The sequence below is a fragment of the Protopterus annectens genome, chromosome 12.part0, assembly GCF_019279795.1.
Source record: "Protopterus annectens isolate FY-2018-M chromosome 12.part0, PAN1.0, whole genome shotgun sequence".
In the NCBI taxonomy this organism is placed as follows: domain Eukaryota; kingdom Metazoa; phylum Chordata; order Ceratodontiformes; family Protopteridae; genus Protopterus; species Protopterus annectens.
In genome coordinates this window covers 290,381,600-290,399,856 of record NC_056746.1, presented here as the reverse complement: position 1 = coordinate 290,399,856, position 18,257 = coordinate 290,381,600, and the positions used below count along the sequence as shown (strand labels likewise).

At 42.8% G+C, this 18,257-nt stretch overlaps 1 protein-coding gene across 1 annotated transcript in view; it reads left to right on the top strand.

Moving 5' to 3' along the window:
* The window catches only part of PDAP1 (PDGFA associated protein 1), a gene marked incomplete in the record, with an annotated part of 252,720 nt that overhangs the window by 90,051 nt on the left and 144,412 nt on the right, over positions 1-18,257 (top strand). Inside the window, 1 exon segment of the mRNA XM_044089355.1 lies at positions 16,199-16,294. Coding sequence (XP_043945290.1) covers positions 16,199-16,294 — 96 coding nt within the window.

Here is an 18,257-nt window from a genome sequence, read left to right as displayed (position 1 = left end):
TTCCGGAAATCGCAGCAGTCCCAACCTGCTCCAGATAACCAGTCCTTCCATGGCAGAGGAGGACGGGGAGGTCGTCGTGCTAGAGGCAGGGGGGCTCCTGGCAATTTTGGGTCCAGGGAACCTTTCTCTGATAGACCCACGCAGCAGCCCTGAAGGGTTGCCCGGCTGTCCGTCTCTGGAGGCAGTCGGGGGGCGGTTTTCGAGGCACCTGACTTCTTGGGAGTCCATAACAACAGACAGTTGGGTGCTTCGTGTCATATCCAGAGGTTATTCAATTCCCTATTCAAGGTTCCCAAATCTGCAACCTCCCAGATGTTCCACCCGACCAAAGGGAGGCGGCAGCTGAAATCGAACAGCTGCTAGAAAAAACTATCCAGTCGTCCCCGAGATCAAACCGGATTAGGGTTTTACTCCAGGTTCTTCTTGGTGCCAAAGAAAAGCGGGGACCTAAGACCAATCTTAGACCTTTCCCAGCTGAACCTGTCAGTAACCAAGCAAAAGTTCGGATGGTCACCCTGCAATCTATACTTCCCCTCTTGAGGGAGAGCGACTGGATGTGCTCCATCGACCTCAAGGACGCGTACTACCACATTCGCATGGACAGGCGATCCAGGAGGTTTCTTCGCTTCGGCTGGGAGCCAGTCATTATCAGTTCAGGGTCCTCCCTTTGGTCTCACCTCAGCCCCCAGGGTGTTCACCAAGGTGCTAGCGGTGGTAGCGGCCCACCTGAGGCTCCAGGGATTACAGGTCTTTCCGTACCTGGAGGACTGGCTCCTGACGGCATCATCAAGGCATCTTCTGTGCTCAGCCAGAGACTATTTTCTTCAAGTGGCCCCAGGGCTGGGCATCACGATCAACTGGGAGAAATCTTTGCTGCATCCAACACAAGTTATAGATTTCATAGGAGGAAGACTAAACACCAGATCAATGCGAGCCTTCCTCACTCCAGACAGAATTGCCAACCTGAAGTGTCATGTGACAGCGGTCCTGCAACCATCTCCAACTGCAGCTTCGGTCCCTAGGTTCGATGGCGGCAGCTATTCCGCTTCTCATTCATGCTCGCTTACGCATGCGGGTTCTTCAATGGACCCTTCAGGTTCAGTGGTCCCCTCTTTGTTCCCCTCTCAACGCTCCTATTGCGGTCAGCAAGGTGTGCAGGGACTCCCTTCTTTGGTGGCTTCTTTCTCCGGAGCCCCTGGCAGGGAGACCTTTTTGTGCTGCATTTCCCCGAGCCACAGTGACCATGGACGCTTCTTGCCTCGGGTGGGGGGGGGCATTCTGCGGGGAAGATTGTCCAAAGCACGTGGAATCCCACAGAGACGTCTTTGCATATAAATGTCTTGGAAATGAGGGCGGTGCTCCTTGCGTTGCAAGCACTTCACCACGTTCTTCCTTCAGGGACTATTGCGATTCAGACAGACAACATGTCGGTAGTCTGGTATATCAACAAACAGGGAGGAACCAGGTCTTACCCCCTTTGTCGAGAGGCCATGAGAGTCTGGGAATGGGCAATTTCCACCAAACGCTTTCTGGTAGCAACGCACATTCCGGGAAAGTCCAACATCCTTGCGGACAAGCTCAGTCGCACCATTCTTTCTCCACACGAGTGGTCTCTCAATCCTCAAGTAGCGAAGAAGATTTTTGCCGTCTGGGGGCAACCCTGTTGCGATCTTTTTGCCTCTCCCTCAAACGCCAAATGCGACAATTTCTTCGCTCTGCTTCCCCCACCAGGGGAGTTCCCGAGAGATGCTCTGGTGCATGCTTGGCCTCCTGGTCTCCTTCATGCCTACCCTCCACTTCCTCTGATGCAGAGGCTTTTGCAGAAAGCCAACAGTTTGGGGAGCAGAATGATTCTCATTGCCCCGTTCTGGCCTCGTCAACCTTGGTTCCCCTTCGTATGGTCTCACAAAATCAATCCACCCTGTATTCTGGATCCAATTCCAGATCTCATATCCCACCCTCTGGGAATGTCGGTTCCCAATCTGCGCACCCTGAAGTTGACAGCTTGGCTGCTCCAGTTCCATCCTTGATTAGGACTCCCGGTATCTCATCACCGGTCAAGGCCATTTTAGTGGCAGCTCATAAACCCTCCACCAGGCAGGTTTATCGGAGTAAATGGAAGAGATTCTCTATTTGGGCGGTACAGAGAACTTTGGATCCTTTCTCGGCACCTATGTCAGCGGTGCTGGATTTTTTAACAGATCTCTTTCATCAAGGGGCAAGTTCTTCCACGATTAAGGTACAATTGGCAGCTATCTCGCATTATCACATTGGTCATGAGACAGCTCCCCTTATGGCGAAATTATGCAAAACATTTCTCAAAGGGTTTTTTTTGTTGAGGCCTCCAGTCAAGGAGGTTGTACCACCTTGGGACTTGTCTTTAGTTCTGCAAGCCCTTACTGCTCCTCCCTTCGAGCCTGCAGCTTCTACAGATTTAAAGTACCTTTCCTGGAAGACTGCCTTCTTGGTAGCTATCACTTCAGCCAGAAGAGTGTCTGAGCTTCAGGCTCTATGCATCAAGACCTCTTACCTTTCTTTCTTCCCTGATAGGGTGTGCCTCAGGACCAATCCATCTTTTCTTCCGAAGGTCTCTTCTGAATCCAATATTAACCAATCAATTAATTTACCTGTGTTTTTTCCCAAGTACTCAAAGGAGAATACAAATTGCATTCCTTGGATGTTCATAGACAATTACGTTTTTATATTCACAGAACAGCTGGTCACAGGAAATCAGATCAGCTGTTCGTCTCCTTTGCTAAATTTGCTCTGGGTAAAGCAGTATCTAAAGTCACACTATCTAAGTGGATTGCTAATTGTATTCTGCAGGCATATGACACTTCAGGTAGACCTGCTCCTCAGAGGGTTACGGCTCATTCTACTAGGGCAGTTTCCACGTCAGCCGCCTTTAAGTCCCGTGTATCATTGGATGATATCTGCTCGGCAGCTACTTGGGCCTCTCCTCATACTTTTATTTCTTATTATAAGGTGGATGTTGTTTCTAGAGGAAGAGCATCCTTTGGCTCAGCGGTGCTCCGAAACATCCTTCCATGACGGCCGCCCAAGATTCAGGTAGCTAGGGACTCTGTCCCACAGGTTGCAGATGAATGAAGTCTGCCTACTTCAGATTTAGAAGTTATGTACTCACCATAACGTTCCATCTGAGTAGGTGACTTCATTCGATGTAACTATCCCCTCCATCCCCCTGACCTTTATAGAGCGAGTATTTATGCTGTTTTCGTGTACTGTAGTCAGTATTTTTGAGGCAAACTCAATCTGAGGTCAGTCAGGGCTTGGCAAGGGGTTATGGGTAAGAGGGAGGAGCTAGGAGCTCGGAGCCTAAGCTTTTGAATTGCCGGCTCGGATCCGAGGTCGGATCCGATACCCACAGGTTGCATCCGAATGAAGTCACCTACTCAGATGGAACGTTATGGTGAGTACATAACTTCTAATTTTTGGATTATATTGCATTACATGTATATGCATATAAGCATAACTTATGTATTGCCTTCTTTTGGGGGCACCTGACATCTGGGGCAAGAAAGACTGAAGAACATGGCGTCTGCTGTGTCTTGTATACTCTGGCCTCACTGACGTCAGAAGAGAAAGTGACGACAACCGACGCCGGACCAAGACTTGGGTTTTCTGCCGTCAGGCGGTCCCTCGGTCGGCCGAATTCCAATCTGTGATTACTGCAGCTGTATTAGCACTCGAACATCTACATTTGTGGTAGGTACAAAACTGTACTTTCAGCCTGGTGAGCGGGACGTCAGTGTGCCTGACGATAGAGTCACCTATTACAAGTGTATCAGGTGTGTTGTTTAGTCTTAAGGGCTGTGACTGTTCGGCACACTGGCTTTGTGAGATATGTGTTGCGCGTGTTTTGTTTTGGGGTAGCGGTTGCTTGGGTGTCTGCTTTGGAGGTCTTTGCTGCTTAGGCAGATCTTTATTTAGAGCCTCCGAGTATGTTTTTGTGTGATTGTGTTTGGTTTGCTGTCGTGGTAGGTCTATGTGAGACTGGAGTTGTAGTGAGTGTGGTTTCCTTCTCCTCCTGACTGGTTATGCCAGTACTGAGTTGAGAGAGCTTAGCCTCCAGTTTGGCTATTTGGTTGCATCTCTCACATGTGTTGGAATTTGTTGGAAGGAGGAGAGGGTTGTCTGTGTACATGAGTCAGTTGTAACATTGCCTCAAGATTCCCAGATTCACCAGCTGGACCGGAGAGGAGATTGACAACTGACCTTTGGACATGCTAGAATAATATTGGGAATTCCTTAATTGAAAACAAGGGCCAGTGGGGAGTGAGGGTGTAGTGCTTTTAATTTTTAGTGCTGACATGTATAATTGCTTTACCGCGCAAGTGCCAGGTAACTTAAGTGCAATGTGTTACAGGTAACTTAAATGCAAAAACGACAAACAGTAACTTTCTTTCAAGTGAAATAAGGAAATAAGTACAGTAACCAATGCAGATATCACTAGTGATCCACAGAAGCGCTGAGAAGCCGCGTATTAGGTGGAATTAGCGTTCTAGGGAAATAGCGTTCCAGGGAAATAAACAACAAGCATATAAACAAAGCTAGATTCAACAGGCCTGGATCTAGTCTATGCTACAGCAAACAAGGTGTACCAATTTCAGTAAGATACAGTTCAAATATTCAGGCACTATAAACCTTTAACCAGAAATTCCCAGCTCAGAAGGGCAGAGTCCAGCCTCTTCTCCCACAAGAGTGCAGACCACGAACCTTCTTAATGTAAAATAACTGGCCTGAAGCCCAAGTGCCTAAACCAGAACTTATACACTTTAAGAATAACAGACACTGGGCTCTCAATCAGCAGTTCCCAACTTAGAAGGATGAAAGCTACCTGTCCTGCCATCACATTGCATGCCACAAACCTTCCTAATGTAAAACAACTGGTCTGAAGCCCAAGTGCTTAATCCAAAAGACTTAGAATGATAGCTACACTTCAATCAAGTTACTACCAAGCAGTAATAAATACAGTTGAATACTTTAGAGAATGCCTGGATTAGTGCTCAAGTTACACAGACAAAGCTAGATCCAGCAGGCCCGAATCCAGTCTTTGCCACAGCAAACAAGGCGCACCAACTTCAGTAAGAAGCAGTTCAGATGTGCATGCACTATAAGCCTTTAACCAGAAATTCCCAGCTCAGAATGGCAGAGTCCAGCCTCTCCTCCCATGAGTGCAGACCACGAACCCTCTTAATGTAAAATAACTGGCCTGAAAGCCCAAGTGCTTAAACCAGAATTAATACACTTTTAGAATAACAGACACTGAGCCCTCAATCAGCAGTTCCCAACCTAGAAGGATGTAAGCTACCTGTTCTGCCACTACAGTGCAGACCACAAACCCTCTCAGTGCAAAACAACTGGTCCGAAGCCCAAGTGTTTAAACCAAAAGGCTTAGAATGAGTTATACCAAGCAGTAATAAATACAATTGAGTACTTTTAAGATGATGCAAAAGTAAAATAAAGTAGGTAGAAACACAAGTACAGTAAAAGCAGATGAAATTTTTTTTTTTTTTTCCTGAACAAGTGCTGAGATCAAAGAAACAGATTTGAGTGCTGAAACTAGAAAACTGGCTAGTTATAAGAAAAAAAAACTAAGCTAGAAGGCTTCCCTCCAATAAAACTGAAACAACTGGATATGATTAGAAGTTATACCAGAAATGATGAGTCGGGCCATCATGAGATAGTTAACTGTCATACTACTGTGTGTGTGGGCGGTGCACTTGGTGTAGGGGTTAGCATTCTCGCCTCACAGCAAGAGGTTCTTCTGTTTGATTCTCGGCTGGGGTGCCGCCTTCGCAGAGTATGCATGGTCCTCCCTGAGTTTGTGTGGGGTTCCTCCGGGTACTCCAGTTCCCTCTCACATTCCAAAGACATGCAGTAGGTGCATTCGACCCTCTAAATTGGCCCTGTGTGTGTGGTGCACCCCTCTGAGGATGGTTGGGCCTTGGGCTAGTAACCTCAGCCTTTAAAACCCATAACTGCTACAGAAACGAGCACTGAAAGGTGCTTGTTGCCCGATGTACCAGATAGTGCGTAAACAGGAAAGAGAGCAAGACTGTGTGTGTAAACTCCTTTGTTAAATAACAATGTTATGTAGTCCTGTCTCGCCGTAATTCTTGCTGGATGGGTTTGGAGCCGAACCTTTGCTCCGACTCGGCCGATACTAAAGCTAGAGAGCTTTTACTGGCTGGAGGCTATCCCATATCCCATGATGCACCACGGCAATTCCACAGATCTCATTTGCCGCAAAAGCTTCGAGGTTGTCTTCTTTACTGGCTCGTTAGCTAAGTTGAATTTTTTGATATTTTTGCCTATATTTCTTCTTTCTTATTAATAGTTTTATTCTGTTATCTAGAGTGATTGTGTGAGTGTTAGCATCCCCTGTCCCTTTCTTTAAGGATTGTACGGCCTGTTTAAGTTAGAGGGCCGTAGCTGCCTGTTTAAATTAGAGGGCCTTTTCTCTCTGTGCTAGTTTTCCTCTTTATATTACAAAAAAAAAAAATGTCTCTCTAGTTGTACTATTATTATCGTATTTATTTCTTTTCCTGTCATAAAAACAAAATGTCTAAGGATAAAGATGGAGATCACAAGGAACACTGCCCTTCTGGCTTTAAAAAGTGTGATAAGTGTTCTCAGAAAATGTCGTTAACCGACAGTCACACCAGTTGTGTGTACTGTCTTGGGGAGCCTCATTGGCAAGAATCCTGTACTTTGTCATGTGTTCAGCACCAGGGTTCTTAATAAATGTAAAAGGAAACCTATTGATAGGGGGTTGAGTAGTTCCTTCCAAGAACAGCTGGAACAAGGTCAGACTGTCACTAAAAGTCACAAAAGGAAATCTCCATCAGCTCCTGCTTCGGAACCGGCAAATCAGAAGCGATGGAGCCGAAGAGTTCTGGCTCAGATTCTGCTACTACGGTCTCTGTGTCGTCTGTTTCATCGACTCCGAGGCAATCCTGTGTGTCGAGACATTGACCAATCTTGGAACCGGTTTCACCAACCTTAAGATCTCCTATTTTGGAAAGAAGGACTCTATCTCCACCTGTTCCTCCAGGACACTGTCTGATGAGGATGTAGAGCGGGTGGGGAAGAGGCTGCTCTGTGACCTGGCGCTGGCAAAAATTTTAGCTTTTCCGGACCCAAAGGTTTCTGATCCATCCCATCCTTAGTCTACTGTTCCTCCTATGACTGTCTCGCTTTCGGAGTCTAATCTTTTGGATCATGTAGTGCTGGAACCCTCAGTTCCAAGAACTCTTCCTGCTTCCTCGGAACAGATAACTCTAACTTCATCGGCTCAGTCTGGACCCGAGGGGTTTGGGAGCAGATGCTCTCTGGTTGACTCTGGAAGGGATAGTCACCCTGGTTTTTCTTCGGATCCGACCCCCCCCTCTGTGTTTCGGCTCGTGTAAGCTCGGCTCCCACGTCCGCTTTGGAGCCTGCTCCTTCTGTTAGGCATCTACCTTCTGTTTCCTCGGAGCGGAGGTCTTCTTTGGAGCGCTGTGGTAAGGCTTTCGAGGTGATAGAGCTTTGTCAAGTGCGAAAGCCCAGCCTTTGGACCAGACGTCCCTCCAGCAGCCGGTAGCAGCCTCTTCTCCCCTGCCTGCACCTTAGTGTAGGGAACCAGAGCCTCAAGGAGCCCCCATAGGAGGTGTTCCCTCTTCCAAAACCTCCCCAGATTACCCTACTGGAGAGGTCCCGAGGAAGATAGTTTGTAAGAGGAAGCATATTAACTCACCTGAGTCCGTCACTTCTGACATTGATTTGGATGAGTCAGAAGGGTCACAAGATCCCCCTCTGAGGAGGTCTCTTTTGCGGACATCCTAGAAATCCTTAGAGGGGTGATTGGAAGACCTCTAACCCTACTGAGAACGAATCAGTGTACCTTAAGGCTTTTGGTTCCCAACCTTCCACCTCCTGGGTGACCCCGCCGTATGACCAACTATTAGAGGTCATATCTTGGAAAGCTTGGACCTCTCCGGACACAAAAGGAGCCTGTCCTGAGGAGGCCTAATAAATTTATTACTGCTCCAGAAGACGAAACCTTTCTAACCAAGGGGGGAGTACCTGTGGATATTTATGGTGGTAGCAGTAGCCACAAAGGAGGAGTTATCCGAGAGATCCTCAAATATCCATCCTCCTAATAAAGAGTCTAGGACGATGGATAGGTATGGAAAGCGTACTTTTTCTTCAGCGGCTTTTACCTTACAATCGCTGAACTACCTGTCCCATTTTACTAGGCTACAAAGGGGTCTTCTAATGGAGTTGAGCGATACCCTTCAGGGTTCAGTAGCTTTGGGATCTGCTGACCAGGTATTTTCGCAGCTCTCCACCCTTATCTCTATTGCCAACTCCTCCATGAGGCTGATTTCTTATGCAGCTGATGGAGCGAGCAGGGCGGCCGCATCAGGGATCTCTCTTAGGAGACATTCCTGGATGTGTCTGTGTAATTTTACGGAGTCCTTCAAGTTTTCCTTTACCAATGTCTCCTTTGATGGTTCAACTCTTTTTTTTTTTTTTTTTTTTTGACCTCAGGTAAAAGTGACTTTGACCAGGTGCGAGCAGGAAGGGAAAACCTTATCTGCTGTTAGTCAGTTTCTCCCTTCAGACTCCTATCCCAGGGATCAAATAGGAGGGAAAATGTGGTTCCATAAATCCTAAAAAGGTTTCCCTCAAGCACAGGGTCAACCCTCCCCTAGAGGCAAAGGAGGAGGTTATAATGGAAGGCGCCACTCTCATGGCAGTGGGCGTCCGCAACACCAGGGTGATAGATGCTTTCTCTGACCCTTTCATCGCCCCTGAAGGGTTGCCTGACCATCTCTGGAGGCAGTCAGGGGTAGTCTGTCACTGTACCCAAGCGCCTGGCTACACATTTCTCAAGATCCTCACAGAGCAAATAGGGTCCGGAACTTACTATTCTTTTTAGTTACAAAAAAGACAGAGGATTGGAGATCAATTCTAGATCTCAGCAAGCTGAACAAGTCTGTTAAAAAAAAAAAAAAAATTGAAGTTCCGTATGATCACTCAGCAGTCATTTTTTTCCGTTTATCGGGAAAGACAATTGGATGTGCTCTGTAGATCTTCAGGATGCGTGCTACCTTATCAAAATGAACAGGTGCTCCAGAAGACATCTACGCTTTCGGCTGGGAGCCAGTCATTTTCAATTTCGAACACTGTCCTTTGGCCTCACAACAGCCCCCAGAGTGTTCACCAAATGTATGGCAGTGGTCATGGCTCACCTGAGACGTCAGGGATTCTGGGTGTTTCTGTACATGGACGACTGGCTCTTCACTGCTACCACCAAGCACCAACTAATCCTAGCCAGGGACAAGACTCTATCCTTGTGCGCCAGATTAGGAATTACAATAAATCTAAATAAAAACCGCTTTATCTCCATCACAGCATATTGTCGTCTTGGGCTCAGACCTAGACTCAACCACCATGACAGCAAAACTGACACCAGAAAGGATAGAATTGTTGCACAACCAAATCAGACTCTTGCTGACCAGACAAAGTACAGGCCAGGATAGTTCAAGTTCTAGGTACTATGGTGTCCACCATTCTGTTAGTTCCCCTAGCCCGTCTAGCCACTGAAGCACTCAAATGTAATATTTGCCCAGTGGTCTATGCAGGATCTACCCTTGTCCCACCAAAATACGTATTACAAACTCCTGCAAGAAGGATCTAACATGGTGGTTACATACAGATCAGCTTTATCTAGGCCGTTCCCTTGTTCACCCTCAACAAAATGCAGTCTTGACCATGGACGCTTCCCAGATGGGGGGGGGTCTTTATCTGGGAATGACGGTCCAAAGTATCTGGCAGAATCATGAGAACCACTTGCCCATAAATGTTCTGGAGATGAGAGCAGTGCTATACGTGTTGCAAGCACTTCACAGTTCTCTTCCCACCGGGACAATTGCAATTCAATCAGACATGTCTCCAGTGTGGTACATAAACAAGGAAGGGGGAACCTAGTCTTGCCCACTTTGTCGAGAGGCACAAAGAGTATGGAAATGGGCAATGGAGACTCAACATTTTTTGGTAGCAATGCATATTCCGGGGAAGTCCAATGCGATAGCAAACAGAGTTGAGCAATTCTGATGCCTCATGAGTGGTCCCTGAAAACAAAAGTTGCAGAAGAGATTTTCCGCAAATGGGGCCACCCTTGCTGCCGTCTATTCGCCACGTACATGAATGCCAAATGCAGCAACTACCTTGCCCTCATTCCCCATCTGGGAATGTCACCCAGGGACACTCTGGTCCACAATTGGCCTCCAAGACATATTTACACTTTTCTACCCTTTCCCATCATACCTAAAGTGATTCAGAAAGCAAAACTCATGGAGTACCCCTATCCTCATTGCTCCTTACTGGCCTCGCCAAGTCTGGTTCCCCTTCCTGTGGCCTGATCTCTTGGAAGAACCATGAATTCTGGAACCATCTCCAGACCTCCTGATTCACCAATCGGGACAGTTCCATCCTACCATCCAAACCCTGAAATTGACAGCATGGCTGCTCCAGTTCCAAGAATAGCCATGTGTATATCCCTTTCTCCTACTGTTAAACACATCCTCATTTCTGTGTAAAAAAAAATACCAAAGAAGAGAGGTAGATACGCCATGGCTATCAAAGTAAACTAGATAAAAGTCAATGCATAAAATAATAATTCCCAAGGTAGAGGTAAAAAACAATCCTTTATTCGAATTAGTAAGCGCTTTCACATCTCTCAGGACGCTTCATCAGACTTGAAATAAAACACCTAAATTCAAAACTGCTTAAGTAGCAGTATTGCACCTATTAAAAACTACATTCCTAACACATGACAACTAAAAACAATATCATTGGTGCACAAACTATCATATATAACAAATGATGACCCTCACTCACCATGTTAAAAAACATAGCTGAAATATCAATACATAAAAACATATATTCATATTGCATAAAACATTTCCATATAAAATAGAACAGCTATTACATAAATTTATTTCGTAGAATTAGCTAACAAGCACCATGCATATATAAATAGAACTAATGTATAAATGGTCTATCTGCTAGAAAAGGCTTCAATGAAAACTTATCATTGAGACCATGTCCTTTATCCGCTGCTAACTTGATGATCCATTTAGCTTCTTCATTTTCAGTACTATTACTGATATTCCCTAGTCTCTCAGTGGTATACATGTCCTAAAACCATAAATCTAAAAGCATGCGTTGTCATGTTGCAGAACATGATTAGCTAAGGCATTGCCCTCATTCTCTCTATGAATGGCATAAATATGCTCCCTAATCCATTCTCTGTGTTCAATGGCAGCAGCTAAATTTAGAGGCAAGTTATGGATATATGAAGCTCCTCATCGAACAGTATAATACTATCAAAGAAGAGCTTCAAAAAGAGGCTCTAGTTCTAGAGAAATGGCTGACTTCTTTCTGATGTACAGAGAGATTTTTTCGCTGATATAGCGACTGCTATGAAAGCATTAGACAAATTACTCTTTGCAAAGAAAAGGAAACTGGAGGAGGGACTGCTTGGATTTCTCCAGAGGAAATGTTTTTTTCTTGGCCAAGGGAATCCACTCGACCAACTTATGCTGAAACCATCACTAGCATTTGTATACCATAGACATTTTTCATTGCTGTTTTCATGTGGAATGCGTTTCTTTTTCAATTTGTTCATTCCGTTATACATTGCTCAATTCCTACTTCCCCTTAAACCTCACTCCCCCTGTACATTGTGGGAGCAGTACATGCAGAACAAATTCTATTTTCTATGAAGTTTGGTCCCTTTTTTCCTAAAAGATCCCACCTACATTTCTTTTATCTCCTTTGTAATACACAGTGCGTCAGTCACAGTTGGTTTAGTGTTTGATTTCCATGTTCTAGTAATTGCTTTCTTGGCTGCCAATGTCATTAAACTTAGTAAAGCCTTACTGTGTCCTGGCAGTTTAGATACTGTGTCAAATCTCAAAATAAGAATAGCCTTAGTTGCAGCCATTTTGGTCACCAAACATTTCTGACAAAATAGTCTATAGGATATGTTTAAAATCTACCAACTTTTTACATTCCTAGAAAACATGTTCCTAATTACCTCCTCTTTCCCATCTCACCACTAGCTTTTGCTGTCTACTAGAGGAACAAGTCTGAGCTCTCTTCAGAGTACAGAAATACCTATGTAGAGACTTCCACTCAAAAATCCTAAACCTTTGGAGTTTACATACTTGGGAGCTGTACAGCTGTCCTCCTGTGATTCTTACAGTTGCATAATATTTTATATGCCCTACCAGTTATCTGTTTATCAATAACAACTGTTGTAGACGCAACTACAAACTTTTCCAGAGCTGGTTATTCTCTTGGCACTCTGGTATCCCTTTCTTTGCCTGTACTGTGTTATCAATCCCTTATAGGGAGGGCAATCTAACCTGCAATCCAAATATTTGCTTGGTTTTCTTTCCCTGTCTTAGTTATTTGCTCCCAAAATTAGTGTTTTGCAGATTTTTCTCCAGTAAACTCCAGCCCTTCTTGCACATTTTCTATACCCCTGCTTATAGTCACCCCTATTGGCAGAATCTTCTTTCTCCATCACTCTAGCTACTGTGTTGAGAATGGAATGCAGACCGATAAAGATCCAGGAAGCCATTAGTTGTAAGAGTACTCTAGCTGCATGCAAACAACTTTAACCTTCCAAAGCAAATCTGATCAAATGTGGGTATGTTGGTAATGGTGTGATGCCAGTAAGTTTACTTAACCTTTGTGCCCATTTCTGGGCAGTCTCCAGGATGTTGATTCCCTTAGCCTTCATAAACCTGCCAGTACTTTGCCACAAGGGGAACATGCTAGATCTGTCATTTTTACAGCCAGTTCTACAGGAATGTGTGTGAAGAAATAGCAAACACTACTTCTTATCGGATACTTGACCATCTGGATTTCTTTATAACAACCTGCTTGGTAGCTTTTGTAATACCTGTGTTTACAGATAATTGTACTGACGGTTAATAACACTGGCTGTGTAGAACACTTTTTCTGTACATGGTTGGGTATTTGGTACTGCTGTTGTAAGGTAACCTCTGTCTGCATTAGGGAGGTACGAGTCTCCTGCACCTTGACATTCTTACCCTAAATCATTTGAGCATACTGGATTTCACTCTTTTGGAGGTTTACCCCCCCCAATAAAAATGATTGTGCTTTAACAGAAGTTTTTTTTTCCATATGTGTAGTACTGTATATATCATCTGCAGCATGTAATTGTGTGGAATAATTTATTTAATGTTATTTATTGACATTTGTTGACTGGGAAAGTCCACTGGGTCAGAAACCCATTTTCAGTGGAGGCCCTGGGAGAAAAGCTCCACAAACCAGTTGTACAAAGTACCAACTTTAACAAACAAAATAACATTGAAGTAGCATATTACAGTACATATAAATGTAAAGAAATATTACATTACAGTTCAAAGTTTACACTAAAACAAATAATTTGCACAACAGTATATGACAGATTAGTTCCCAACCAGTATTGAGTATGCTTTATGATGTTACATGTACATTAAATTTAGGAACAGGTTTAAGGTAGCGTATTGTTTGTATTGCAGGGGCAAGAGGGGTTATTGCGGTAATGGCTTTTTAAAGCTGAGTTAAAGGTTTTTGAACAGTCAATTTGAGTAAGGTGTTCCATAGTTTAGCAATGCTATGAGAATAGAGACTTTGTCCAACTCTTATTGGGTTTGGTAACATTTAAAAGCTGTTTGCTGGAGGATCTAAGAGTTTAGGTTGGAATATAAGTGTACAGGATGGAGTGGAGTGCTGGGTAGCTGTTGGGTTTAAAAATTAGTTTGTGGGCTAGAGTCAATTGGATATAACTGAGCTACTGGGAAAACTTGAGCCAGTTCAGTTCTGAGATTGCATGGCAATGGTGTGCGCGGTTAGGCTTGCCTGAGGCAAATTTAGATATTTTGTAGTAGCAGGATTGGATTTGTTGCTAAGATATGAGCGAAGGTTAGTAAAAATGGCACTTCCGTGTAGAAGAGAAGGGGTATGTAAGGTACTAGCCAGTTTTGTTCTGGTGTAGTTGTCTAGGTAGAGTTTGGCAGTAAAGTTTGTAGAGTTTTTAAAGTGAGTGTTCTTTATTGTGTTGAGAATATATAGCTCAAAGGTGATCTTCTATTTGTAATGCCCGATAATTTTGCCGTCTTAACAATTTAGATTCCTGTATTATCTACTGAAATTATTTTGAAACAGATAGCTGGGGGTTTTATTGGGAAAAGTTTTTTTTTTTGGGGGGGGGGGGGTTAACAATAGTTGTGCATTGTTTAGCCAGGTTTCTACAGTTTGGAATGCGTTTTGTGTTGCTGTAAGGAGGTCTGAGAAATTATTGGAGGGTTGATATGACTGTAGTCGGCAGCGTATGGGATGAGTCTGCTTTGTTGGGAAACTTTGTAAAGATTGTTGATGAATGTATTAGACTAAGGGGCCCTAGAATGGATCCTTGTGGGACTCCTATGTTATTTACGTGATACTTTATTTTACCATTTGACTGATTCTCCTCTTAACTAAACAATAGGGAACAAAATAATAAAATTAGGAGAGCAACCTAGCTTTGCCAGTTGGTTTAGCAGCTTGGTATGTGACACTGTATCGAAAGCCTTTAATACATCCAGTAAGATTACTGAAGTAGGGAGATCAGCATCAGTGGCTTTGTTTAGAATATTAGTGAAAGAAAGAAAGGGCTGTGGTAGTGCTGTGATCAGGACGGAAACCATGTTGGGTGGGTGCAAGAAGGTCATTTTCAGAGAGGTATTTAAGTAATTGAATCTGTACATTATTATATATTGTATATTGCAATTGCATACTTAAAAACTTTTTAAAAGGGACTGTAGTTACCCATTATGATGATCTTTGGGAATTACGATAAAGCTGTCCCCACTTAGTTGTTGCCGTTTTGAAAAGTTTAATACTTAACATGATGAAGTTCTAAGTTGCAGCAAAACTCCTGAGGATGAAAATAGAATTTTGAAGAGCTGAGGAATTATCCACTTTTCTAGTGACTTTGGGGACATGGCTGAAGAGTAGCTGGTCAGAAGTGTTACTTTGGTGTAGCTTATTTAAAGGACAACAACGGGGTATTTGTTCCTGCTCAACATTCCAGCACCTTTTCCCCCTTACAACCTGATCCTGCTTTAGGAAATGTGCAATGCAGCTAAAAGAAATTATGATTTCAGCTGTTTTTCTCCTAAACCACAATTCTGTTCCGTACTATTTTGCTAACCCTTTTAGAAACAAGTTATCACGCTGTAGAAAAGCTTGCGGCAGTCTCTTAAATCCTGATGTCAAGACTGCTACAAACCAGCAGTAGTTGTCTGTAAGATCCTGCCCCCAAACTGACAGCACTATACCATTTTGCATGCAATTGAAAATAAGCAATGACCCACCCCTATTGTGATGTCAGAGCTCAGCTGTCCATCCCTACTAGTCTGCAAAACGTTTTGTGGAACCTCCATTTTGTTGCTACTGTATCCCGTGGGTTACTTTGTATTGACGGGCTACTTGCAATCCTAGTTTCTTCTTCTGCATTCCCTTGCTTTGATAAGGTGCATTTTAAAAATGTATTTGTCCTATCTTTATTTGAGTTAAATGCGTGCTCCACTGGCTCTAAACTGTACTGATTTCGCAGAATGACTCGAGTCTTTAGTCCTATATTTAGTTTTCCATTAATTGTGCTTTCTAGCAGATCAGTGGAAATATTTAACGTCTGTAGTTAGAAACTGCTGAGGATGTGTTTATATTCACACTGTATTGCGTTCTGTAATTGCAGGCTAATGCAACAAATTTGTAAGTTAGCTAGGGAAATCTATTCACTCTCCATAATATTAGGTGTCTTTATCCAGACCTGTTGCTGTAGGCGTTTTACGTGGTCGTTTGTCTGCTTTATTGATATAGTTTTTACTGTGTGCCCCTTGCATGCTGCTGGTCTACTCGCACCATGTGCTTTAATGCACGTTTCTCAATTCCATTTGATTTTTTTTTTTTTTTTTTGAAATGGAAATGCGGAAACGTGGAAAAGCACATGGTGCGAGTTCACCATGTAACAGAAAACTGTACTTTGTCTGGAAAAGCAATGTACTTGGAAAATAGTCTGTGAAGTGTTACTTCTGAATACTTCCTGATCTTTTAACTTTCGCAGGAGGAAGATGAGGACCCAGATGAAGGAGCAGCAGGTGATAATGAAAAAGATTCCCGGGTCCTGGATTCAGAAGACAGTGAGGATGAGGATTACAAGGTATTCTATAAAGTTATCACAATCAAATAAAATTTTGTTTGTCTTCTAAGCAATGTTTCCACAGTGTGTCTTTCATACAGATGTCGCTCTGCCTATGTGGTGAGCAAATCTGTTTATAACTTCATTTTTTCTCTGTGTTTACTTGAATATAGTTTATTATTAGTGTGATTGAAGTGCTTTCCTATATGAAAAGGTTGAAACTAGAACTTCAAAACCAGCATCATTTGGGTAAATCCATAATTTGGAGTTACCAAGAGTTTAATGGCTTTATTTTCATTGCACCTGAATTCACTTTTCTTATTCTTATGTTTAAAGTACATACAGATGTTCATTACATCAGTGGTGCAAAAGTCTTACCCGTATGGCTTAAATCCTGCTTGGGATATAACAACCGGACAGCTTCCACACACCCAAACTGTTGTCAGTTTTTTTCTGCTAAATGGCAAGAGCATCAGTGCTGTGGGCTCCGATGGCAGGAACCCTCTGAAGGGCTTGAAGAGCACTCCTCTCAAGAGCTTTTGATGGTCTACCAACAACAAATGGGCTTTATGACAAACAGACAAACAAGTGAGATCACCCTCCTCTTGGATACCATTGTAAGACTGCTTAATAGAGATAAATGCCCCAGATATGCCCTTACAGTAGATGCAACCAAAGCTTTTGATAGAGTAAACTTACACTTTCTCTTTAATATACTGCCTTTATATGTTTTTCCTCAAGAATTCATTAAAATGATCCAGGTTCTGTATCCGAAAGCTTCTATCACTATACAGGAAAACAAACATATAACTAACCCTATACTCTTATCCAATGGTACAAGGCAAGGATGTCCTCTTTCGCCATATCTATTTAATCTTTATCTAGAACCCCTCCTGTTTATTTCACAAAAAAACTTTCATCATATTCCCAGAATCCACAGTACAAATCTTATCTACTCCGGCATTGCCGATGACTTAAATACTTCCAACTCCCCACTACTGACCTCCCAAAAATACTTGGCTATTGAGTTCTCGCTAGTTTCAAACTATAACATAAATTTAAACAAGTCACACATTTCCCCTCAATCCTATAAGTCATAAAGAATTGTACTTTCCCATGAGTGAGATCAAAATAAACTATCAGATAAAATATCTAGGAATACTATTTACATCTGACTTCAAAGATATTATAAACAATAACCTACTAAGTACATGGACTAGTATTCAAAACGATATTGATAGATGGAAGAACATCAATACGTCTCTACTGTTAAAAGCTAGTATTGTTAAGATGAATTTTCTACCAAGAATACTCTTTCAATTAAATGCTACTTTTTCAAATATTCCCCAAAACGTCTTTCTTGCCATGGAAAAAGCTATATCAAGATTCTTATGGTATTCCAAATCTACCAGAATTAAATATGGAAAACTTGTACTCGCCAAAGATAAGGGTTGTCTGATTTTAAGCTTTACTATAGTATAATTACTGTCTACAGACCAATACAAATAATAAACTATGACTTGTATATAAATACTTGGTCACCCCAGTGGGCCAAAATCTGGTATGGACAGTTGAAATCCCTTGACTGTAATATCAAATCCCTACCATTCTTGAAAATTTAAACCAGACTAGCATATACACGTAGAATCTACACCCACCAATTAAAAACATGATTCTTACAACACAGAAACTATTTAAATCATTGCAATTAGCTGACTATTTGCCCTTATACAACTGTTGCACCTAAATCGTAATCTACTAATAAATAATAAACCCGTAAATCTAACAAACTACCTCCTGATAAAAGACTACACAATATGGGAGATATACCAATGGAAAAACTCTAACACTGGGCAAATGAGACTTGAACTCAAACTTCCTAAGGAATATAGTATTATCCTTAACCAACTTCACCATCTTATAAAGGCTAAATTCTCATAAATACACACTGACTTGCAGAACATAAATTTAGTTAAATTAATAC